The sequence below is a fragment of the Cynoglossus semilaevis genome, chromosome 15 (genome assembly GCF_000523025.1).
Source record: "Cynoglossus semilaevis isolate Cse_v1.0 chromosome 15, Cse_v1.0, whole genome shotgun sequence".
Lineage (NCBI taxonomy): Eukaryota > Metazoa > Chordata > Actinopteri > Pleuronectiformes > Cynoglossidae > Cynoglossus > Cynoglossus semilaevis.
The window spans coordinates 10,734,266-10,759,157 of record NC_024321.1 but is presented as its reverse complement, the minus strand read 5'-3'; the positions used below and the strand labels follow the sequence as shown (position 1 = coordinate 10,759,157).

At 40.0% G+C, this 24,892-nt stretch overlaps 3 protein-coding genes across 5 annotated transcripts in view; all 3 read left to right on the top strand.

Moving 5' to 3' along the window:
* Nucleotides 1-13,419, top strand: part of ndst1b (N-deacetylase/N-sulfotransferase (heparan glucosaminyl) 1b) — a 42,538-nt gene extending 29,119 nt beyond the window's left edge. For all 3 annotated transcript variants that reach the window (XM_008327101.3, XM_025063470.1, XM_008327102.3), the window contains 13 exons: nt 1,165-1,647; nt 3,612-3,699; nt 4,033-4,187; nt 6,605-6,790; nt 7,641-7,769; nt 8,669-8,851; nt 9,294-9,390; nt 9,651-9,774; nt 10,255-10,429; nt 10,519-10,689; nt 11,043-11,152; nt 11,281-11,383; nt 11,525-13,419. In XM_008327101.3, the coding sequence (XP_008325323.1) occupies nt 1,165-1,647; nt 3,612-3,699; nt 4,033-4,187; nt 6,605-6,790; nt 7,641-7,769; nt 8,669-8,851; nt 9,294-9,390; nt 9,651-9,774; nt 10,255-10,429; nt 10,519-10,689; nt 11,043-11,152; nt 11,281-11,383; nt 11,525-11,644 (2,124 nt within the window). In that variant the 3' untranslated portion in view covers nt 11,645-13,419. The remainder of the gene's footprint in view (nt 1-1,164; nt 1,648-3,611; nt 3,700-4,032; nt 4,188-6,604; nt 6,791-7,640; nt 7,770-8,668; nt 8,852-9,293; nt 9,391-9,650; nt 9,775-10,254; nt 10,430-10,518; nt 10,690-11,042; nt 11,153-11,280; nt 11,384-11,524) is intronic.
* A 1,707-nt stretch (nt 13,420-15,126) lies between these two features.
* On the top strand, nt 15,127-19,311 carry cd74a (CD74 molecule, major histocompatibility complex, class II invariant chain a). Its single transcript, XM_008327103.3, has 9 exons — nt 15,127-15,342; nt 16,194-16,363; nt 16,900-16,991; nt 17,151-17,207; nt 17,291-17,374; nt 17,464-17,542; nt 18,072-18,278; nt 18,363-18,419; nt 18,526-19,311. The coding sequence occupies exons 1-9, from the start codon at nt 15,257-15,259 to the stop codon at nt 18,543-18,545; spliced, it is 852 nt and encodes a 283-aa protein (XP_008325325.1). The 5' UTR covers nt 15,127-15,256; the 3' UTR covers nt 18,546-19,311.
* Nucleotides 19,312-19,425: 114 nt separating this feature from the next.
* Nucleotides 19,426-24,880, top strand: LOC103391007 (uncharacterized). The gene is made up of 14 exons (XM_008327111.3): nt 19,426-19,978; nt 21,613-21,661; nt 21,751-21,808; nt 21,897-21,961; nt 22,210-22,260; nt 22,352-22,480; nt 22,561-22,635; nt 22,729-22,811; nt 22,915-23,025; nt 23,136-23,288; nt 23,736-23,872; nt 23,956-24,167; nt 24,600-24,653; nt 24,749-24,880. Exons 2-14 carry the CDS (start codon nt 21,635-21,637, stop codon nt 24,878-24,880), a joined length of 1,287 nt encoding a protein of 428 aa, XP_008325333.2. The 5' UTR covers nt 19,426-19,978; nt 21,613-21,634.
* The last annotated feature ends 12 nt before the right edge of the window (nt 24,881-24,892 follow it).

Sequence of the window (24,892 nt, the reverse complement as noted above, 5' to 3'; positions counted from 1 at the left end):
TAGTCTGGTTGCCCAAGGCCAGTTTTCAGGTCTTATATTTCTAATCGCCGTCTCTGAGCCATGGAAAGAATATAGAAAGGGTTATGGAAGCAAAGAGGGTGGTGTTGAGATGTTAGGCATTGTAGGTGAAGGTCAGGAAAGCCTGCTGGGATTTTTTTATCTATTGGGAGACGAAGAAGTGGGGCAAGGGTGTGAATTACAATAACCTGTGCACACAACAGGACTCGGCTGTCTGAGCGAATGTCTTTGCCATAGGGCAAGACTGACACGGTTCTTTTTATTGGGTACACGTGAATGAACTGATTCCAGTCTAAAATAGCCCTGCAGTACATTTCACCTTCATGCAAAAAAAAAACATGTTCTGAATTTTTGATAGCTGTTTTAATTATTAAGTTCATTTTAAAAAGTTACTTCTTCAAAATCGACCATAGTTTTAAACTCTGCTGCTTGTGAAGACGTTTCTTTAAATTGTCACATGATTTTGCCAGAATACATTTGTAGAACAGTGTTTATTCAAAGTTGGGTGTTGTTCCAAAAGTAGGTCGTGGGATAAATGTTTCAGACCTTCTACTAGAATCTCAAATCCAATTGTTTTAACTCTGGCTCCTTTGTGCATTGGTAAGCTCTCTGAGCCGACTGAAAAAAATAAATAAATGAAATGACATGAATAAATAAATATATGTATACATATATCCACATACACATACCCGCCTTGTTTTAGACTTTCTTCACTGAGTGCAGGGCAGTAAGTAATCAGGCTGAACAGCTGTCTCTGGACTGATTAATCATCATTAAAACTCTGTATTTTATCGCTTCAGAAATGTTACTGGTTTGACAGACCTAATATTTATGTGTACAGAAGGTGAAATGCTGTCAGCATGCAATTTCTGTGGATGACTAACAAAAGCTCGACCTTTGAAATTTAGAGGACACAGCCCAGTAGGAGGTTATTCAGTCGACTTCAGTCTTGAAGCACGGTAGATTGAGCGTAGCAGGTAGAAGCTGTCTCATGCCTTCACAACTGTGAAAGCTTGACATTCCTCATTTCACACATGATGGGAGAAATTGGAGAATTATTCCCACTACATTTCTGTCTTCATCACTCCAGCGTATGATGAATCTGTGTGATTTCTCTGTCTCTGTCTCCTTCTCTCTCTTCATCAGGCCAATGAAAACAGTCTGCTGAGTGCACAGCTGAAAGGCTTCCCCCTCTTCCTCCATTCTAACTTGGGCCTGAAGGACTGCATGGTCAACCCTAAGTCCCCTCTGCTTTTCATCACACGATCTGGTCAACCACTGCCCGGCCCCCTGCCCGGGGAAGACTGGACCGTGTTCCAGTCCAACCATTCTACATATGAGCCTGTGTTGCTGGCCAAGACCCAATCAGCTGAGAATGTTGCGTCGATGGGACAGAACGCTGCCCTTCTCCCGTCCGTGGTGCAGGACTTGGGCCTCCATGATGGCATCCAGAGGGTTCTGTTTGGTAACAACCTGGTGTTTTGGCTGCACAAACTGGTGTTTGTGGATGCTGTGGCCTTCCTGACTGGAAAGAGGCTTTCCCTGTCCTTGGAGCGCTACATGTTGGTGGATATCGACGACATCTTTGTGGGTAAAGAGGGCACGCGCATGAAGGTGCCTGATGTAAAGGTGAGTTTCGGAGGAAGTGGAAAAATACAATGTGAATCGCTGAAACATCAATGATTCAGCATTATGGTTGTTATCTTCCTCACTGGATCACAGCACACAGTTTGGTCTCTCTTTTCAGTGCCAACAAATTTTTCTTTTTAAGCCTCCAGTTCATGCGCATCCTCACAAGGGTTTACTGGACAGAAGTGAGACTGGATAGATTGTATAGTTCCATAAAGACAGGAGACTGTGCCTCTGTCTTCTGTCTGTCTAGGTTTTTATTACTTATAAAACCCTAGGCCATCGTCTACAGAGGAAAATATCCTTTTTGAGGCTTCTATTTAAGTCAGGATAAAGGAATCACTTTAAGCTTGTCGGCTCATGTGGATCACCAGAGGACTAGTCCACACATCGCTTTGGCAGAGTTTTTACAACAGATGCCCAGGCACTAGGTGGTATCGACCCGGGTGCCTAATGGTGGCAGTACTGCGTACCACCTACCACCACTGTAGCCCTGATGAAAGTCAAGAGAAAGATGTCACGTGGTAGAGTTAAAGCAAAGTATGTGACCTTTTTTACTTTCTATTTACAAACACAAAGCCCTTCTCTCTCTTGCGGGGGATGCTATGAATGCAGCTGTGATTGACTAGTGAACAAGTTCAGTGAATTGGTTCAACAGTATTATATTTAAAGTAAGAAGAATCCACTAAGATTGTTGAACCACTTACCACAGGAGTTGCATGCTGCTCTGTTCAGCTGTACAACTCCAACTCTGTCAGACTAAACTTATACAATATTTATAAAAAGCAAAATTTACACATTAGATTATATTAAAATTGTATTACGTGACACAAAAAGTTTCATCTGAAGAATTAGTACTGGCTGTCCTTGGAGGCTCGGTTAAACTGAGATGATTCCGCTCACTTTCCCCCGTCTTTCTTCCTTTATTGCGAGTATAATGACGGCCCTGAATCCTTTCAATTGCATTACTGAATTTATTTCTCACTAACAAACATTTTTATACAAAAAAGGCTCAGAATGTTTGAAAGAAATGTTAAATACAAATCCAGGGAGAGAGCAGCATCTCTGCTGATGATAACAGCAGCACAGACTGGTAAAAAAGTGCAGGGATTACTTTTATATGATCCTTTGGTTTAAGTTAAATATATATATATATATAATCCTACTTAAAAAAACAGCAACAACAATGTAACAGGTGCTCTTATGGCACAAACCCACGACGTATCGGTATGAGCCTGAATTGATATCTAATTCAAATATAGCTGACTGCACTTTGCTTTTCTCAATGACTGTTTTCAACAGCCATTAGCAGAAATGTAAAACTGCCTTGCACATTGCACGAGATGTCTCTGCCAGTCATAAAAGAAAATTCTTCTCTTTGCTCCTCTCCTCTCTCGTTTTTTGTTAAATGCATTTGTCCCAGCAGGCCGCTCAAAGCTGACAGGCCCGACTGCTCACACTGTCAGAAGATCCAGAGCAATGAATATTTCAGGGGCTGAGACATATAGATAAATTGTTGAGAAGCTGCTTGCTTGTGTCCCTTCAGAGCGAAACAGAGCCCACATCACATATAAATACAGAGGGGGTTAGAAAAAGTTTTGTGAAGGAGCGTCAAGGCCTTCTGACTCAAAGCACCACTGAGAGCTTTTAGGAAGAAATCATATTCTCTCAAGACAAAAACCTCAGAGAGGGAGCGAGGGTGAGTTCTGTTTGTGCCGTCAACGTCAAATAGGGTGGAGATCAAACGAAACAAACAGCCGGATCAGAAGCTGGTGAAATATCAAACAGCATGTAGAAGACGAGTGAAGAGCTAGGAGTGGGTGTGTGATGATAACCTAAAGAATCTGTGAGGATGAGACGCCTTTATGGGCATACGTGTCCCTCCTGTGTTCACCTGTCCTTATTCATGCTCCAGAATGAGGTAGTCACACCCGGACGCTCTCCTTTGTTCCCACTGTTTTCAGGCCCTGCTGGAGACACAGAGGGAGCTGCGCACACATGTGCCCAACTTCACCTTCAATCTGGGCTTCTCAGGGAAATTCTTTCACGCTGGTAAGATGCACCGCCCGCAGAGAACCTCTGCTGCTGACTCAAGCAGAGATAAGAACACGCAGTAAACCCAGAGAGATAGCACCACTGAGATTCAAGTTTTTTTTCCTCCCCCAATATTTCATCTCTTTCTTTCTTTTCTTCACATCTTCCCTGCTGCTCCTTCTTTTCATTTCTTACTCTAATCTTTACTTTGACTTTTGCTACATCCTTTTTGTGCTGCTGACTCTATTTCACACTTTAAAAATGTCCATTTCATCTGCTCCATTTGCACTTCACTCACTCACCTCCGTCTACTCCCCTCCTTTGTCTTCCACTCTCCTCTGACATTTCCAGGATCTGATGAGGAGGACCTCGGAGACGACCTGCTGCTCTCCTACGTGAAGGAGTTTTGGTGGTTTCCTCACATGTGGAGCCACATGCAGCCGCATCTATTCCACAACCAGTCCGTGCTGGCCGAGCAGATGTTGCTCAACAAAAAGTTTGCCATGGTGAGTCATGGGGGGGAGGGGTCAGTAGGGGTTAAAGCACAGCTTGGGGTGCTTTTCAGTTTGGTCAGAAAATCAATTTTGAGCAAAGTGCAGAATCAAGTGGAGCTGTTCCAGGGTCTTTGGTTGTGTAGTTAATGATTTCAACATTTTATAGTGATTCCTTACTGCTCAGGTTGACATGATGTTGACGATTTCTCAAAGAATCCAATATTGATTATGTGTTGAGATTCAAAGGTGCTCTATAAGATTTAGGTGAAAATCCATTCCTATATTTTCACCACACAATTTTTTTTTACGTAAAAGTATTGGTTTATTTGCACAAAGATCACATCAAGTCGTTCTATTCTGTTCTAGTTGGGTACCTAACCCACACTGATCCCTTCATGTGCACCAGGAGTGAGTCTTTCTACAGCGGCAGCCATGTTGGGTTGTGTTTTTACAGCAGACAAAGTAAACTCTCCTTGTGCTTCTTTGATAACTGAATGTCCTTTGTTCTCTAGAATGTTCAGGCAGGAATAGTGTGAATGTTTAACCACAACATCTAGCTTCACCACTAGGTGGTGCTACTTCCTCTGTTGAGTAGCTTCAGGGGGCTGTAGGGTGAATGAGGGCAGATTTAATGCTATTAAAAACCCAAGGGCCATCTGCTCCCCCCCCAAAATACCTGAGCCTATTATAACTCCAGTTATTCTGTGCATAACAATTGCCTTTGTTCATTTGGCATCTTAATTAAATTGTCAGAAAACACAGGGACGAATATTGATACTTCACATCCACAACCTCACCAATCAGGCCACAGACTATTTTATTTTCTTTCAAAAGAAATTTTAAAACCAGGAAATGAGGAGTAATGCAATGAGTGCCGCTAACTTCAGGAAAGCCGGTGTACCCTACCTTGGGCTTGTATGATTCATTAGTCCTGTTTGATCATCCTGACAGGTCGTAAATAAAACATCTTCAGATCAAGTACCGCATTAAACCTGTCCAAGGACCACAATTGGACCCAAGGCCAAATTTGAACATGCCTGACTTAATCTGACACATTCCTCCTTCATCCTAGAATTAGTGGGTGTACCTGGGAATTTTCAACAGGCATGAAATCCTCTAGGGAAAAAAAGCTATTATTTAAAGTTTTTATGTTAGGATGTCAAGAGAGTCAAAGAAAAATAACTTTAAATAATTCCAGTTTTTGAATAGGAAATGAATCTCACTAAGGAGCAACTTGACCAAAATTGTATGAAAGTCAGGAGGTGGCCACAGAAGTTTTAAAATAAAGACGAGATCTCATTTTTGAAGGATAGTTGGAATAATCCAGATGGAATCTTTGTGTCAGGGATACGCCACCGCTTCTGCTAAAGTTCAGGAGCATTTTTACTTTTTCACCTCTTCCTCAACACAAATAAAAATAGAGCGCATTGTCTGAAGTTTTAAAAAAGCTGCCTTTGCCACAAATCATTGTGAATATTCACACGTTCATTTGCAAAAGACAAACGTTTTTCAACAATAAAACATTCAGTGGAGGAAATACGACAAACGTTTCTTATATTTTGAACTGTCAATTTTTAACAATAAAACATTCAGTGGAGGAAATAGTGAGTATTGACCTCAGCCTTGTCTTCACCGTGGCAGCCCATTAAAGCTATGGTTGTTCTGATAATATTTTGTTAACCACTTTCATGTGTTTCATGTGTTGTACTCACCTATACCTTTAGTGTAGCCACTACACAGGACATACTACAGTACATACAAATACTCGCAGCTAGTTTTATTTTCATCTCATTAAAAGAATGTTACCTTAAACCAAAGGGAAACAAATCTTTCTGTAATAAACAAAACTCACAGTGGCTTCACATCAGACATCAGACATCATATCATTAAAACTTAGAATATAATAAGATTTTAAAAAAGGAAGACAAAATAAACCTTCTGTATATTTAACACAACCAACTGAACAGAAAGTGAGCAGAGCTTTTGTGTTTGTGACTTCAGTGTCACTAAAACGGTTTAGCATTATTTCCATGTTTCACGTAATTAAGGAACACACACGTTAGTTTAATGAGTCTTAACAAAAAAAAAGACTTTGAAATGTAAACTTTATCCGCTAAGCTGTTAAACTGAGAAGATGCATTCATGTATTCAGCGTTATGGCGCGTCTGCAGGTGTTTTATTAAATTACTGGAGTCATAGCAGAACAAATCTTGCACTAAGTCTTTCCTCTTGTCTCGATCGCTGGTGTCAAAATACCTCCAACCTGCAGACATCGTTGATATTGACATATACTATCCATGAGGGCGATGAAGTGTGGGGCCTGATAACACTTGTGTAAATTTCTATCGGGAGAATAAAAACACTACAATAGAGGAATCTGAACCCAAAGATCCTCAGCACTGACTCATTCATGACCTTTCACCCTACAGGAGCACGGAATCCCCACCAACATGGGCTACGCAGTGGCTCCTCATCACTCGGGGGTCTACCCTGTCCACATGCAGTTGTACGACGCCTGGAAAAAAGTCTGGGGCATCAAAGTGACCAGCACGGAGGAGTACCCTCACCTGAAGCCTGCACGCTTCCGACGTGGCTTCATCCACAGTGGCATTAGTGTAAGAGCACTGATTATGCAGCAAACTTGCACCGAGCCTGTCCTTATTATCCTGTTACCTCTGGCCTGTTGCTTTTCCTTGACATTTCCTCTCGGCCTGTAATGTAGTCCAGGGAAGCAGTCTTGCATGAGACACCTGTCTAAGTGGTGTTGGCCAGCAGGTCTCTTCACCTTAACAGAGAGTGACATCTGTGGCAACAGTATATGAAGTGTGTGAGTGCACATAACAACCCACTGAAATGTCAGGAAAAAGCACTTCATTTGGCTGCTAGCTGGTGCCTATTAACGCATTTCTGAGGGGAGGGGTGGGCGGGGGGGGGGGGAGGGGGCGAAGCTGAATAGATTATATTTAAAAGGTTCTAAAGAAAGATGAAAAAAAAAATCTTAGCTCTTTTTCTTCCAGGTTGACCTTCAGCAGTGATAGGAAAGAGTGCAGCCTCAGTCCAGTTTCTTTGTAGCGTTGGCATTCAGGCAGCCTGTGTGGTCTCCCTGCTCTATTCTCGTCCTTGAGATAGTGCACTCAGAACGGACGGTCTCTGCTGCTTACTGATGAATGATATTCAGTTCCCCAGACACTTTAAACTGCAAAAGCATTTTCATGAATTTTCATATAGACTCTGTGAATAGGAGGTTTGCTTTGGCTAGATGAGCTGCATAATATGAATGTTATCGAAAGTAAACAATGTGCGGGGAAAAGTGCCTGGAGTGGTGACAGCTCGGCTCTTCTCACAGCGGAGGACGGATGCTGCCGGTGTTTGTTTGTGACTGCATTACTCTCCCATTTCTCCCTGCTTCTTATATGGCTTGGCGACTTTCTTCACTGCATTCACACATTGTTGTTTGTATCACAGGTGCTGCCCAGACAGACATGTGGCCTTTTCACACACACCATCTTCTATAAGGACTACCCCGGCAGTCCCAACGAACTGGACAAGCTCATCAATGGAGGAGAACTTTTCCTCACTGTTCTGTTGAACCCTGTGAGTAACGGTTCAATCATTTGGTCCTTTGTCTGAGAGTTTGAATGAGTGGGAACCTTCTTCTTCTTCTTTTGTCAGACAGTTTAAAAAAGAAAAGAAAAAACACTCCTGCAGTTAATATCACTTCAACGTCATCTGCAGATGAATGTAAGAATTAGACGGATGAGCGGAGTGTACTTTCTGACTAATTAAAACATGTCGTATTCTCTGAAGTGAAAACTATGACATTTAAATTATCTACATTCAGCAGAACTCTGTAGACTGACTATTATGACTATTACTATTATGAAAACCTTTTTTGACTCAACTACTGTAGCTACATGTTCCTTGTGCTCATGTGAAAGATTAACTGTCTGAAGCCACAAAATGACAACATAGGAAACTAACCTTGGCCAATTCTAGTCAACAGGGAAGAAATCAGTTGAAACCAAAGTTTAGATAATGTTTTTTTTTGTGTGTGCAACCATTATCACCATAAATCAAACCGTGAGACATAAATTTAATAAACATTGCCCTTTCAGTTGCATCAATTGTAGTGCGTGTTGAAAACCCGGTGCTGTCAACTATTAAATCGTAGACGGCGACACACGTCATTACCTGAATCATCGACTGTGAAGCAAGATGTTGTTGTGATTAGCATTTTTATTGGCACGTCAGTTAACGTAGATGGTAGCAGCACCCGCTCCTTGGGTGGTCATTTTGAGTTTTTTTTTTTTTTTAATATTGCATGCTGTGTTGGGGTCTTAATTTTTAACAGCCATCTGTGAGCTAAGTGCTCAGGAGCAGGGACAAAAGAATTCACCACATTTGTTTCACTGTCATCGTTCATCTAAAAAAGCTCCAAATCCCATGTTACACTTCGTCCACTTTAATTAAACTTTTTTTTTTTTAATCCACAGATTAGTATTTTCATGACCCACCTCTCCAACTATGGCAACGATCGCCTCGGCCTGTACACCTTCAAAAGCCTGGTGAAGTTCGTCCAGACGTGGACCAATTTAAAGATGCAGACTCTGCCTCCTGTTCAGCTGGCTCAGAAGTACTTCAGCCTGTTCCCATCAGAGAGAGACCCCCTCTGGCAGGTGATTAGAAGAGGATGATTAGAGATAATATCATTTCATTAACACCCTTTTATCTCCATTTGCTTGGTGATGAAGTCTTTGTTTTAGGGTTTAGTGAAGTTTACTTAAGCCTGTGTAAATTTACATACGTGTGAGTTGCTTTAAGCGCACCTTACGTTGTTTGCACACATATTGTGCTTATTGCAACCTGTCACAGTGTGGGATTGGCCTTAGTAATTAAAAAATAAAATGTGTCTTTGTCCCCAGAGACCTAGGTAGCAGTTGTTACCCATACAAACATGTTTGTTTTCCAACATTTTATTTTTGTGCTTTTCGAAGTCTTTGAACAATCTGAGGTTAACCAACTCCACTTGTGTGTTTCTAAATGTTTTAAATGTTTTGATGTCTGCGAAGTCTAACCGCCCATAAAAACAAAGACCTGTTTATCTTTGTGTGGCTACAGGATCCATGTGAGGACAAAAGACACAAGGACATCTGGTCTAAAGAGAAAACATGTGATCGCTTCCCCAAGCTGCTCGTCATCGGGCCTCAAAAGACAGGTGAGACACGGTACAGCAGCACCCCCTGCAGGTTAGACTCGGGAAATAAAACAGATCTGATTTAATCGAACGTCAGGTGTGGTGTCGTTTTGTGATTCGATTGAGTTTGTGTTCATTTGGAAATCTCAGTCAGCAGTTACAATATAAAGTCAAGGAAATGCTGCGTGTTGGGAAAGGAGTATAATTTGGTATGAAGACAAACGCAGTTATTGATTAAAGAACACTCTCTAAATATGTGGTCTTTTTTATTTTGCTCTCAGGGACGACGGCTCTCTACCTGTTCCTCGGCATGCACCCGGATCTGACCAGTAACTACCCCAGCAAGGAGACCTTTGAGGAGATCCAGTTCTTCAATGGACACAACTACCACAGAGGCATTGACTGGTGAGCCACCACTGAGGCAACACAGTGAAATACTGATGGGAGGGAAATGATTTGGAGCAGCAGTCGACCACAGTGACTTAGGAACACATTCAGAAATATATCACAGCAGTGTGTGAGACCACCACAGGAGAAACACTGATTCACTGAGAAACTCTTTGTTCACCTTGGGGCTGTTGTAGCCGGTTATATAAATAAAATTTAATTTTATAGATGTATACCCTATGAGTTATTTCCAGTTTAATTAAATTGAAAACAGTTTTGTTGGCACGGGGTACTCTACTGTACTCACTACAGTACCTGAAGACTTCTTGGCTGCCTGGATGTTTTCAGTGAGTGGGCGGGGGTGCCAAACTGCCGTCCACGGCCACTATCCCACACAGATTAATTTTCCTCATGCTCAGAGACATAAATGAGACCCAATGAACTGTGCCGTCATGTCACTACACGTCCTGAAGTGTTTGTTTTTTGTTGCTCTGTCAGGTATATGGAGTACTTCCCTCTGCCCTCCAACACCAGCTCAGATTACTACTTTGAGAAGAGTGCCAACTACTTTGACTCTGATGTGGCGGCTCAGCGAGCGGCAGCTCTTCTGCCCAAAGCCAAGATCATCACCATCCTCATCAACCCAGCAGACAGAGCCTACTCCTGGTACCAGGTCCGTCACAGGCGACTCTTTAAAAAATATATACAATGATGTGAAGTGTGTGGTATTTAGTGCTGAAACCACTTCCTGTCTGTCTGCAGCACCAAAGAGCCCACGATGATCCGGTGGCTCTGAAATACTCCTTTCATGACGTCATCACTGCAGGCCCCGACGCTCCCGTCAAATTAAGGGTTCTCCAAAACCGCTGTCTGGTACCAGGATGGTACGCCATTCACCTGGAGCGCTGGCTCAACTACTACCACTCAAGCCAGGTATAGTCTGTCATTAAAACAAGTGTTATTCAAATTGCTTAGTGTTTGAATGACTGGTGCAGTGGTTAAAACGTCAGGCTTGTAATTGGAGGATGCCTGGTTTGAATCCAAGCTGTATCAGCACAAAAAATGAAAAATGAAGCCCACAGCTTCTGTTTTTTAAGGTTTTTTTTTTTTACTGGGGTATAAAATGCAAAAAAGTTTTTAGGGCATTAAAAAATAAAATGAAAATGCATAAAGCCAAGAATACTTGAAAGTTGATTAGTCAAAGTGGGCTTCAGAGTTTGGTCCAGTTTGACCTCCATTACTACTGTATCTGCCCTGAGCTCTAATCATGATTGTGTCTCCTGTAGTTGTTGGTCCTGGATGGACAGATGCTGAAGACTGAGCCTGCATCAGTCATGGACAAAATCCAGAAGTTTTTAACGCTTGCCAATGTCATCAACTACCACAAGATTCTAGCGTAAGTATCTTTACAGATGAGTTTATACATTTCTGGGTTTTTTTTATCTTCTTATGTTGCAAAGCTACATTTTTCCATTAATGCTGCTGATGCATTTAAATCAACCATTTTTTATCTTTGAATCTCAGATTTGATCCTAAGAAAGGTTTCTGGTGTCAGCTGTTGGAGGGAGGAAAAACAAAGTGTTTGGGAAAAAGTAAAGGTCGAAGGTACCCTGACATGGACGCAGAGGTATGAGCATATACTGTACAAGACTTTATTGAAAAGATACATTTTGTCTCTTGACATTTAACTAATATTGTTGTTTGTTTGTTTTTTTGATAAAAATTGTTTTTGGTTTCAATTTCATCCCACTCTCTCTTCCTCCTTCAGTCCCAGGGGTTCCTCAGGGAATACTACAGGGATCACAACATTGAGCTGTCGAAGCTGCTCTACAGGATGGGTCAGCCGCTGCCCAGCTGGCTCAGAGAAGACCTGGTCCACACCAGGTAGCAGCAGAACTTACACACCGTTACACAATGAACCACAGCTTCTCCCCGAGAGGAGGAAAACCTTTCAGGCCGGGCATCGTACCACAGTGAAGATTCCTAACAGTCCTCATAAACCTACGTTTTGAGGACGAAGTGACTAGTCAGAACTTCACACTTTACTACGATCTTCCAAGAAGGGCAGGATGAACAGTGAATAGAGAGATGAAGAGAAGAGCTGAGCGGCTCCCACCACCTGAAACTCTCTGCTGTGAGCTTCCAGATGCCGTTGGCTGTAACCGTGGCCTCCACCGTGTCCTCAAGGCTCAGTGGTTCAAAGGAGGGAACTTCAGTATTTGATGATCACTTTCCCTGTTCTTCATAACCTACTTTCTTTTTCTTTGCATGAACTTCTTCCTGAATATCAAAGAAAGGAAAAAAGAAAAAGCTCTGGATAAAAGCGGACAAGGGATGTGTGTTTTTCCACCTTTGACTTGGAGCTGGTTAGAGTAAGAGTGGATTCACAAGAGAGACGTTGGTAGCAAATGCCTTTGAATTATATTTTTAAAGAAAGAAGAACGTGAGATGGAGCGTCTCGACTCGGGCTGCGTGCTGCAGCCTTTTCTTTGATAGGCCTTGGTAGAATCTAGTAATCCCATTTACAAGTGCCAGGACAGAGTCTTTAATAAACTATTACCACATGGACTTTTAAGAGTTTTTTTATAGAGGTTTTATGTTTGTTTTTCTTTTCCTCTGGTTTCATTTCTGCAATGCTGACAGCGATGCATTATCGAAGAATGTACCAAAACTTTACTTCTCTGTTTGGTTCTCTCCAATAGGCCAGATGTACAGTCCAGTCAGTTCAACTGTTCGGTTCGAACTCCTCTCTGTTCCGTTCCATGACCGGTGAACTGAGCAGAGCAGGAACGAGATGGATAGATATCGAAAGCACAATATTTAAGGCACTCTTTACAACAGCGATACTGACTACACAGGTTACTGGAAAGCACACGAACGGAATAAAAAAAAGAAAGAAAAAAAAATCACAGCTCCTGTCATAATCTGTGAAGATCATAAGCTAGCTACTGTATGTTAAATAGATCACTCTGGTTCAGGAGATTCGATTAGTGTACAGAACACGTTTCTGCATTTCAGGATCTGTTTTCAGTGTCGGCTGTGTGAGGAAAAACTGTATATTTTGTTTTATACATTTTTTTTGGTTTTGTTTTATTTCATTTTAATAGCTTTTTTTTTTTTTTGAGAGGGGGGATTAGGAAGGGCACTGTGTATGACCGTGCTCATACGTCAAGGTGTTACCACTGCAAATAGATGTCAAGCGTAGATAAGGAAAAGCTGCTCTTACTGCAATAGTTTTGTACAATGTTCGGATGTGATAACATTGCACACGTGGGTCCTTTATTTCCTGACTTTGTAATGTAAATAATCCCCTCAGTACACCCTCAGTAGACCTAAATTATTAAATGTGTTTGGGTTTACACTCTCCCTACATCAGCCCATTCCTATAGTGTGAGTAAGTGCTGTACTGAGGGGAGTCTGGGTAATTTCATCGTGTGGAGATGTGTCGCTAAGATTGTTTTCCTCTCACTGCCAACTATTGTACAGAGGTACAGAGTGTCTCCATATAAAGTATTACGTGATAACACTTAACAGCAATGATGGTAATAATAATCTCCTGGACTGTATGATAAAGATTTGTAATTGTTGTCAATAATTTTTACAGTGTAACTAATATTGTCGGTGCTTTTTAATTTGCAAATAAAATACCACTGTATTTTTCAGTACTTTTTCCACTCCAGTCAATTCACAGTTCACAGAACTGTTGTAGATCATTTATAGAGAGCTGCGTCATTCATTTCGTCTTCTGTCAAAGGTAAAAATCTGTCTGTTATCGGTACATACTGTGGCTCTCTGTGCGGAAGCCAAAGATTTTGGCAGTAGAAAGACATCACATGATCCCACACAGAACAGGTTATTGGTGTTTGTGAGAGAAATAACACAGATAACTTACTGAGGACGATCTCGAATAAAACCCCTTTCTTATTGTACGTAAACAGATGTAATGAAATTCCTCTTATGCTTTTGAACCATCAACCCATTTCTGGGGAATAGTGAAGACTTTAGGGAAATACCAGGGTATGTGACTCAGTTCTACTTCCGTCACTGAGCTCAAAATCTTGGGACATTTGTAATAACTTTTGGTATCAAAAATCACAGTCTACAAATCTGTCTCATAAGTCAAACACTGTTACATCCAGACTGGACTTCAATAAAATTGTGTTTAGTTTTTTCGTTTTAGCAATAGACTTAACATACATAATGACATAATCCAACACATTGTATTGAAAAAAGGTCTGTTTCGAATTTGAGAAAGTCAGTCTCGGCTGCTGAAAACAGGACTAAACCCTGAATGCCTTGTGAGTTCACTATAGAGACCCACACATACTATAATGTCACTGTAGTATTTGTGTATAAATTAAAATCTTGCAATAATTATATTCTCATTATGAAGAATCCTAGTCTTGATTCACTCCAGTGGTTTCTCTTTTTCTTTTTTTGTCGTCGGGTAGAAAGCTCAGAGAGGAAACAATGGAGTCTTTTCACTTTTCATGAAGCAGGAGAACTATTTAAAATGATCCTACTGGTGTAACTTTTACTAGGTTTGCAATACAGTAATTGTTAATATATGACAGACTGATTATTGATTGATTTATTTCGGTTTTATCTGTTGTCTTTCAGTATGTTTTTCTAAATAGTTTTTGACAAAACAGGTAAAAAAAAATAGAGGACAGTGACATTTTTAAAACCTTTAACAAAATCCCATGCTCTTTATTCCCTAAATCATTAGTCAAATAGAATAAAATTATGACACATTTTAAAAAGAAAACAGGATTAGCTGCAGTCTTAGATATTGTTGTAATACATTTTTAAAACGTTTTAATATTAGGTCATAGACTGATTGACATTACATTAAAAATAAAGTGTATTTCCTTTTAACTTGAGCTCTTCAGTTTATCAAACCCCTATGAATAAAAGCAGATGTAAATTGACCAATATAGTAGCATTTATGCCAAAAACAACAGAATATGCCAAAACACGACATTAAAAATACATGTAATGAAATAATTCATAAAACATTTAAAGAAAACGGCATCACTTTTTAATTATTTACATAAAACATCATCAGTCTGCTGCATTCACCTTCAAGGCTCTTATCTCCACAATGACTTTTCTCTTTATAGTCTGTTTCTTATTAATTGTAAAACAATAAAAACTCATATTTAACGTAGGCATTCGCTTGTAAATTAGAGAGTTATCGTTCAACGTTGAACCTAAAATAAAATTGTCATCACAGTAATATTAGTGTTTAATACGGACTGTGAATCCTTTCACTGTAGTCTGCCTCGATCAACAAGTGATGCTTCGTAATTGTGACCAATCAGAATTCACTCTCTAATTAGCCGTCCCACAGTGCCTTTAAAACAGGGACTTCCCACTTCACCTAGCTAAAGAACCTGCCTGCAGTTGCTCCTTCCACTTCCTTATTACAGAGGGCATTTAATTATTCGATCTGCGCAGTTTCATTCAGTCTTTTAGAAGCGAAGATAGACAGACAGTGATGGAGAACACTCCAGTATATAATCCTCAGAGCGTAGCGGATACGATTGGCAGCCAGGACCCCCTTATCCCTCAGCCGAGACCCAGGTGAGATATATTGACAATATAATCTTTATTATGCATTTAAAAGTATCTTGGTATTTATGCTGTATTTAAGTTTGCCTCCTTGCAGTAGTGGTAGTGGTCTACCTGGTAACTAATGACGTCGCTTTACTCTTCCATATAGTATGAAACAAAGAAAAAAAATCAAAGCTGACAAGAAAAAACTGAATTTTTTTAAATTTTAATTTATAAAAATATATAAAATATTAATTTTATTGTATTTATTTATAGTAATTATATATTTATAATTTTTGGTCTTATGCGATTGAAGCAATTTGATATTTAAGTTTAATAACTGTTTGTTTTTTTTGTCGTTATTTCTAACCATACGCTTCACACGGTTGTTTTTAAAAAGTAAGAATTTGTTTGTTTCTTTTTTAAGTAAGAATTTATACTCACACGTTGAATAAAGTGCAAAATCCAACCAGGAAGTACGGTACTTGTGAAATAGTGAGACGACGTCTACCTAGCAACAAGTGACACTGAACGCTCTATTGGCTAGTCAGGACCAGTAAAACATTATCTTTTATATTTACTTTTACATGATGTTTTTTTTTTCAGTTTAGGGAATAATATCATGACTACCATGAATTATGTTGTAATATTTATTGTTGTATGTATTTATAATAAAAATCAGTTTCTATTGTTGTCCTTGGAAATCCCCTTCAAGTCACCTAAGGAGTTGAGAATGTAAATGTTTTACAGAAATAAATTCCCAACTGCATAATATTTTTTTTATCAGCATACATTTCCATTTTTGTAATTTATTTCTTTCTTTTATGATGATCTTTCTGTCTCTCTTTCTTTTTTGTTTTTCTTTCTCTTTCATTTCTCAGGCCCTCCAACAGCCGTGCCCTGAAGGTGGCAGGCCTGACCACGCTGGCATGTCTCCTTTTGGCCAGTCAGGTCTTTACTGCCTACATGGTTTTCAACCAAAAGCAGGAAATTTCCAATCTCAAGAAGAACTCAGAAAAAATGTCCAAACAGCTGACCCGCTCGCCCCAGCGTAAGAGGCTGCACAGAGTTCATAAACGATGACGCATTATTGTTTTTTAGGATAAGTGGGAGGGGAAGAGGAGAGAGGGGAGAAGGAGGAGGAGGGGGGGGCAAAGGCAGTATGAAGTTTAACGAGGAAGTTAGCATTTACTTAAGAAAATTGATCTGAAAGCCTAACAGAGAAGTGAAAGTTTTGGTGGTATTTCAAGCAAAGGAGAAGTCAGCTATTTGCTTGGTTTAGGTTGATGATATCAGGACACCGTCTTTATTACCATTGTTCAAAAGTTCCCCCTTGAAAGGTCTTTAATTTAAATGTTAAATTGATTTTTTCCCTTGACATAAGTTACAGACTGAGTGGGATCATTATTATTATATAAGTAGAAATCACATGGATTTATTTTAGATTTTAGATTTTTTTTGTCATTTTCATGAAAAAAAAATCACAACTAAAATTAAAAATGTGTTTACCATATTCTGATTGAAAATCTCAGAATCCCAAAATTGTCAGATTGAATTTTTTTTCTCCTTTTTTTCCTTGCTCTTTAGCTAATTACCCAATGAGGGTGCCCATTGGCAGCCTCCCTCTGATGATGGATTTTACCCAAACTGAATCTTCAAGCACCGTCTCACCCGACACAGTGAGTGTTTCACAGCCCACTGGCAGATTATTATTTGACTGAATGGTTGTTAATTAAATTAAAAATATCAATCAAGTTATTTACTTTGACATCTTAATAACATCAACAACAGAGACCTGAATAAGAGGCTAAAGTTGCTCCTCCGTTTCCTCCCCACAGAGACTCCAGGAGACTACTGTGGCCAGTGTGGAGAAGCAGCTGAGAGATTTCCTGGAGGTACGTTGCACCGCCGCTGCGGTTCTCACTTTTCTCCTCACGCCACCTTGGTGGTTTTAGAACTCTGCTTTTGTTTGGTGCAGGACTTCCAGCAGCCTCACTTCAATGACACCTTCCTGGGGAACCTGCAGAGTCTGAAGCAGGACATGAACGAGAGCCATTGGAAGGTGACGCCTCGCAGCTGCTCCTACAGGAGTTAATGAAATGAAGGTGGAAGTGATTCAGGTTGATTCATTTAATCCTGTTCACTCTGCAGAGCTTTGAGTCCTGGATGCGTTACTGGCTCATCTTCCAGTTGGCCCAGCAGAAGCCTGAAGTCCCCACACCTGAGCCAAGTAACTCTGAACTTCTTTTCTCAACGTCACAGTAGAGATAAACGTATTGTTTTGGTGCAACTGGTGAAAAACTGATAAAGTTACTGATATAAACGTACATTTTGTTGCTTAATTGTGTATGTTCATCGTTATTTTTTATACTCAAATATTTGTAGCATAATAAGACTATATACTATATATATATATATATAGACTCTATAGTCCTCCTAGATTTTTTTTTTTTTTGCTTGAGTGACGGTACTACTCTGGGTTTATTGCCTTAATGCAGATAACCTAGAATGTCTGACTTCCTGTGGTGAACAGGAAGTCAGCAGGAGATCCAAGAAAAACTAAATCGTCATGAAAAAACGTGTTGAAAAAGTGTTAAATAACAGAAAAATTCCAAATGCATTATGGGAGGGGATCTGTCAAAATGCACTTGGCCTTATTACTTTTACTACAGAAATTATTACAGGGACTGGCTGCAGCCAGATCAGTCAACAGTATTTCAAACCATGCAGGTTCATTTAGTTTTCTTTGCTCTTTCCAGCTGTTGCAGTGAAGACCAAGTGCCAGAAGGAGGCAGAATCTGGTGCTGGAAAGATTGGTTCCTTCAAGCCTCAGTGTGATTCACAGGGCCAGTACATACCCACGCAGTGCTGGCGAGCCACCGGCTTCTGCTGGTGTGTGGATAAGGAGGGCACCCCCATTGAGGGCACCAGCATCAGAGGAATCCCTGACTGCCGTGGAGGAAGAGGTCAGTGATTGAAGAGTTGCTAGTTCAAAGATTCCCTTTCTTATGTGACACAAAGGAAAGAAATTAAAACTTCTCTCTCTCCAGCTCTGAGCCGCAGGATGTTTGCTCCCCCCTTGATGCAGAAGACCATCAGCATGGAGGGTGAGAGTCTGAAAGATTAAAGCACATTTGTTTCATCTTTGAGATCGTGCTCGTGTTTGGATGCTGCACCGCATCATCTGTTGTGTTTTCTTATTTCTTCACGCAGCAAATAAAAACGACAACTGATGTGTTTCTTCAAGCAGTGACAGACAAGAAGACGACTCATCAGTGATGTTACGCATATGATGTAGAGCTTCTCTGCATTTCTCGCTGTCGTTTGATCTCTTCATCTTTTTTTTCTGCTGGTTGTTTTAAATCCAATTAAAAACCTGGTGAGGCGTGTTGACAGTAATTTCCTTATATAGACTTAAATTGCAACCACTTACTATTTACATGCATATACTTCCTGGGACATTATCTACAATATAAAGTTAATCATAGTTGAAGTATTTGACTTTATGTTTTTACATTAAACCCAAACGGTTGAGACACGTATCTAAATATAGAAGCGTTTTAAATTTCACCCAGGTGTCTGAGAGAAAACTGTGATTCTGGTCTGAACAATCCACAGGATGTTCACTCAAAGTATTTAATTAAATTTTAATGAAAGTGTTCTCAGTAAAACGGAGGTTATTCTAAGACATAGCACTGTTTATTTTTCATTATCATTATTTTAGTAGCTTTCACTATAGTAAACCCCACAAATCAAGTGCATTGAAGTTAAACCAAAGATATTTGCATGTTCAAGTATTTAATGGGTGACATCAGCTTATTTACCCTTTTACAAATGTGCCTATATAACAATGATATTTTTGCTATTATTCTTATGTGTTTTAATGAGTGAAGTAATTTTTTTATTATTATTTTCCTACTTCAGCTTCAGGTTTAAATCATGCCATTGTTTAATCATTAGACTAAACAGCTGAATAAAAATAAAAGATGATTAAACCAAGTGGAGATGCTTCAGAGGTCGTGTGTCAGTCTTCACACTTTGAAGAACACTTTATATTCAGATTCCAAAAAACTTAAGAGTTATATATATATGTAAATATATATGTATATATATGATATAAATATATAAACCTGTGATGCTAACCACTGAGGTCAGGTCACAAACACACTGCAGAAAAGCCTAAAAAATAAAGTCTTTTCCAGTGTTTAGGTAGATCAGACTGTGTACCGTAATATCTAGAGAAATGATGCATTAAAAAAAAGGAACACTGAAATATTGAAAATTAATATATATAAATATATAAACCCCAGTATGTTAGAAAAAAACACCATCAGATTAACTGGTCCACCTGCTGGTCAAGTGGTGCAATACCATGTTTTCTTCAACAGTACAACTCCAACCATCTGGTGATGATGTTTATGCCACTTTGATGAAACAAATTTGAATATTTCACACCTACGTCTTCAGTTGAATAATTTTACGAACCCCCCTACAGTCGTGTGCTCCACCCTCCAGTCCTCCAGTCCTCCAGCCCTCCACCCTCCAGTCCTCCACCCTCCAGTCCTCCAGTCCTGTCAATCAGCCTCTCCACCTGTTCTTCTCAGTTGGTCTCTCTCCTGTGATTACCTGATGGGTTCCACCTGTGCTCCACCTCTTGTTCCAATCAGTAAGTAACTCTGTGTTCTGTGTCCCTACACTCATCCATTATTATGGATGATATGGGGTTTTTTTTTAATTGAACAGTAGTGTTTTCTCTATGTGTGGAATTTGAGTCCAGATGGTAAACTACATCATGATGAGGACAATTGTTATACTTTGATCAACAATTTAATGATTTTTTCCATCCAGTATTTGGTATTAAGCTCTTCTCTTTGTCGCCTGTGTACTGTACTCCTGTGGATCTACATGATCTGTGAGAGATAACAAAAAGAAACATTTAACATATTGACATTTATGTGTGGACTGAAAAGTCTTGGTTTATTCTATAATAAACTATACATGGCTTTTTTCTTTATTTTATGTTATTTTATTTTTTTGCGACTGCTCGTCATTTCCTTTCTGCAATTTGTGTGTGTTCCTAACCCAGTAGCAGCTCCTCATTATTCTTCCCCTGAAGCCGTTGTAATATCCATGCACCTAAAGCCTCTCCACTCCTGGCTCATCTCCAGGTGGAGTGGACAGCCACCAGCTGACCAGCCTGATAAATGAGACAGAATAGACACATTCAAGCAGGGAGCTGCTCTCCATGCAGCCGGGATCCCTGATAAAACCCTGATGAAAGAGCATTAACGTTCCTAAAAATAGACCCTGAAGACTGTGGGTTACTGCCACTCCTGATTTACGTCTGTTAATGTTCACCTTTAGACCACTTTCTAACAAGACCCCTTTTTTTATCAAGAGTTTATGAGGTATAACTAATGACTCAATGAGAATAACTGCCCCGCTGTTGTTGGCCTCCACCAGCCGGCGTGTAGCTGAAATATGGTGACAGGTTCTTCTACACTTCCTGAATCACTCTGCTGGAAAGCATAGCAGTGAAGTATTGTTGTAAAAATATCATGACATCGTGTGGCACATTATATACAAAGTTTCACAAACGTACTGTTTTTTTATTAAAACAAAACTGTTATTTAAATGACACACATAGTTCATAAATCATAGTTTTATTTTAATGTACTTTATAAAAAATGTCTGGCCTAATGTTTTGCAACCTCCTGCAGTACATGCGTATACCCCTAGAGGTCACAGAGGTCGTTCAAGACCTGAACTCTGCACATTTGTGTTAAGTGTTAAGATATGGTTTGCTAAAGTTAGCTGTTTAGTTTTTGATTTACTGACTTTAAACTGACTGGGTTGTTTTTAAGTTATAGGTGTTTTTTTTAAACAAAAAACAAACAAATACAGACATTTCTAAAACGTCATACCTGAAACTCCACTATAAAAACACTACATTTAATATTAAATACGTAATTTGCCATTAATAATTACTATTAATAATTACATTACAAACCATTTCCTTTACACTCTGACTACGTTCTGATAACATTTCTAAATATTTTTATTTTTTATGCTGTTTCATTGAGTAAGACATTAAAAGCGACAAAGTGTTAGCCTTATGTCAGTGCAGAGCTACACTCCACAGTGACACTGTGAGGATGGTGCGGTAAGACATTTCTCTCAACATCAGACTTTTTTTTCCCCGTCTTGGAAATTATACTCTGATCACATGCAGCAGTGAAAGTAGATTCTGGTTCATTAATATTTCAGCCCATGTGTAACAAAACCCATGTGACCCTGTAGCTGTCAGAAGACATCAGTCAGCATGGCTGCTGTGAACATGGACGCATCTGTAAGCTCCATACATAAATATTTTAATGGTTGTGATATTGTGTGATGGCGACTTCGGTAAGGAATTCCTCTCTGTTTTTTATTCCCTAGGTGACGTGTGAAGAAACAGAACCAGTCAAAGTAGGAGTTGTGTTTCCTACAAAACCAGGTAGAAGTGAGACAACGTCTGTGCATCTGTAGCTTTGCTCTTTAGCAAATTATCTTTTGCCCGTAAATGTGTTCATTCTTTTTCTCAGAAAATAAGGACTGTGTTATAAGTGAAGATGGACGCACTTTGATCTACACATCAGCAAAAAACAGGGTAAAACGTCTTTTTACACGCACTTTATGCTGATGTGTTTTATGGCTGTTGTCCATAGGAAACAATGCATGTCCATTTAATGCCTATTGATTTATGGAAACGCGTTATGCTTTTATTTTGTTGACTTCCATAAGTTTTGGCGAAAACAGGAAGTAGTTTTGTGTTATTTTTACCCTGGTGATTTTGGCGATTTTTCATTTTACTCAGAATGAATGTCCTAAATCCTGTAATGTTTTTTGTGCACCTAGGAAACACAGACCTTTTCATTTGACCAAGTTGTAAATGTTGACAACGTTCAGGTACATATAAAAAGTTTTCACCTAGTATTTATTTCTTTTTTTTTTCATTTTTTATCAGATAAATCCACACTAAAGGTCTTTATCTCTGCAGAGCTTCCACTCTGAGCTCCTACCATCTGTCACTGACTCTGTATCCAGAGGTTTGATTGTATCTCTGCTGGTATGTGGAGTCTGCTCTGAGGAGATGTGCATTCTGATAGACCACAGCATCATCAAACAGGTGTGATCTCAAACTTCTTTGAAAATAAAAAAGATAGTCTTTTTGTTATTACTGGTTTTACTCTTGATAATCTCCCCCAGCTTCTGGCAGATCTCTTCAGCCGCCTGTTGTCACGAGTGAAGGAAGAGCCGTTCATCTCTGTGTCATTCATCCAGGTTTGTCCTTGTGTCAAACGGCAGAAATCATAAATTCTATTCGATACAGCATGGTGCAGGAACAAATCTGGTGTTTTATGCTTCTGCTGTCAGTTTTATCCAGATGGTAGCGCTGTAGATCTCCTCAGTCCCGAGAGACAGACTCTTAAACCTGTCACACACCCAGTCCTTGGGCGGTGAGTCCAAACATCAACAGGGGGATACAGGAAGTAGATTCATTATTGAGATGGACCGCTAAGGCATGAGTCATATTAATTGTTGCTGTATATTTTTCCTCAGTCTTATTGAAGGTGTGTGTGAGGTGTGTGTGGCTACAGCAGAAGACGCCTGTGATCTGTACGAAACAGGAAGAAAGACACTGAGGACCAGAGCGAGAGACGTTTACGGCAGGTGGTTTAAAGGAACCGAACAGACAACAACGTCCCTTCAGCTTCACCGCACTGTTGTGTTACTTCCATATGAATGAATGTTTATCTTTTCATGCTTTCTACCTCCCTCAGATGTAGTTCTCTCTTCTCAGTGGCTGTGGAGTGGAAGCTCCATGGGGAGACGGGGGAGGAGAAGGAGAAGGAGGAGGAAGAGGAGGAGGTGTGCCGCAGCAGGCTGCAGTTGTTCAGTTTGGCAGGAAGAGCCAGCAGGACTGACCTCAGAGGGTCAGTCACACACACACACTCAGACACACACACGCGCGCTGAAAACCATTCCACTTATTTCTGAATTGGTACCGAAGTCAGTTGTTTGTTTCAGTGTTTTTAACTAAAAAAAAAAAAACATGATGCACATCTTTATGAAAAGGCACAATTTCTAGCAGAAACATTTGGAACTGTTTGAATATTTAAAGTTAAATATTATGGTGTTGTTTTTTTACACTGTTTTCTGTTTATTTACACCTTTAGTGGCATAGTTGATTACATCTATGTATTTGGTTGGGATTTATGTAAATTAATTGACATTATATAGTGTGGGGTCAAAGGTCAAATAACAGCAGGTGTAGTTGTTGTTGGCAGCCACAGCTAATGCATTAACAAACTGCACCAGTTACTTAATCAACCCTCTGTAAGTTTGACATTTTCACAAGAGTGAGTCGGACTTTTCCTCAGAGTGAATCCACTGGTGACTGTTTTGGAAGAACTCCCACACGTAGCTCCATCAGCAGAGAGGTTCCTGCCTGGCCTGCTCCACGAAGCTTTGACAGGAAACAGCAAAACATTCCTCATTTACTGTTTTAACCCACAAGGTAAGAACCGATCCAGGTTCCTATTACAGTGTCCTGTAGTCTGAAGAACAACGAAGGTGAAAACTAGTCTTCCCTCTCCTCAGGTATTTTAGATGTGGAGACTCCGACTGCCTTAGCTTTGGCCCAGAAAGTCCGATGTTTGACAACTAGAGCTACAGTTGGACGCTGGTGTCCCAGAGCAACAGAGACAGAGAGCCGCCAGAAGATCATGGATCTCCAGGCGGTAATGATGTCACTGGGGGAAAGTGATGTTGACCACACCCACAGGTTGGCAGAGCTCAACCAAAACCTGCAGGTAACGCAACACGAACGATGAACCTGATTATTATTATTATACTTATTATACTTATTGACTCATGGCACTGAAACCATTTTCAGCTGGTTTACCAAACGTACCTTGTTTGGTTTGACTGGACCTAAGACTTTTTCACTATGTGGTTTTGATTTGGTCAGTGTGGAAAATATGGACCTAAATTCAGGTCTAAACCAAAGAAAAGATTTCAAATTAGAAAACTTTGTACCATTGTTAAATTAAGCGGGAGTTACAGTTGACTCTCCATTTAAACTGACGCCAGAAATGTCGCCCCCTGGTGGTTGATGGTTTCTTTCGCCCAATTTTAGGACTAGGTTTCATATCCAGTGTCTGTGATTTAAACAAATGTTTCTCATTCAAATCTAGACCTCAGGTCAACCAGAACTGGAATATAACAAATATATTTTTCTGCAGATGGTGAAAAATCAGTCATGGGAGAGGAGGAGAGAAGAGTCAAAGAGATTAAAGGTTAGAACATTTTTTTATGACCTTCCCCTAGTGGTAACAACAAGTAGTGCGTTTCTAGGTGCATGAATCTCACTGTGTGTTTTGTGTCAATTCAGAAGAAATGTTTGACGCCACCACACAGCAGCGTGCCCAGCAGAGAGGGCAGAGCTGAAAGTCACAGGTTGAAATGTTTACAGGATCAACTAAGAGTAGAAATGGAAAGGCATATCAGAGGTAATGTGGTGTGAAACAAAAAACAT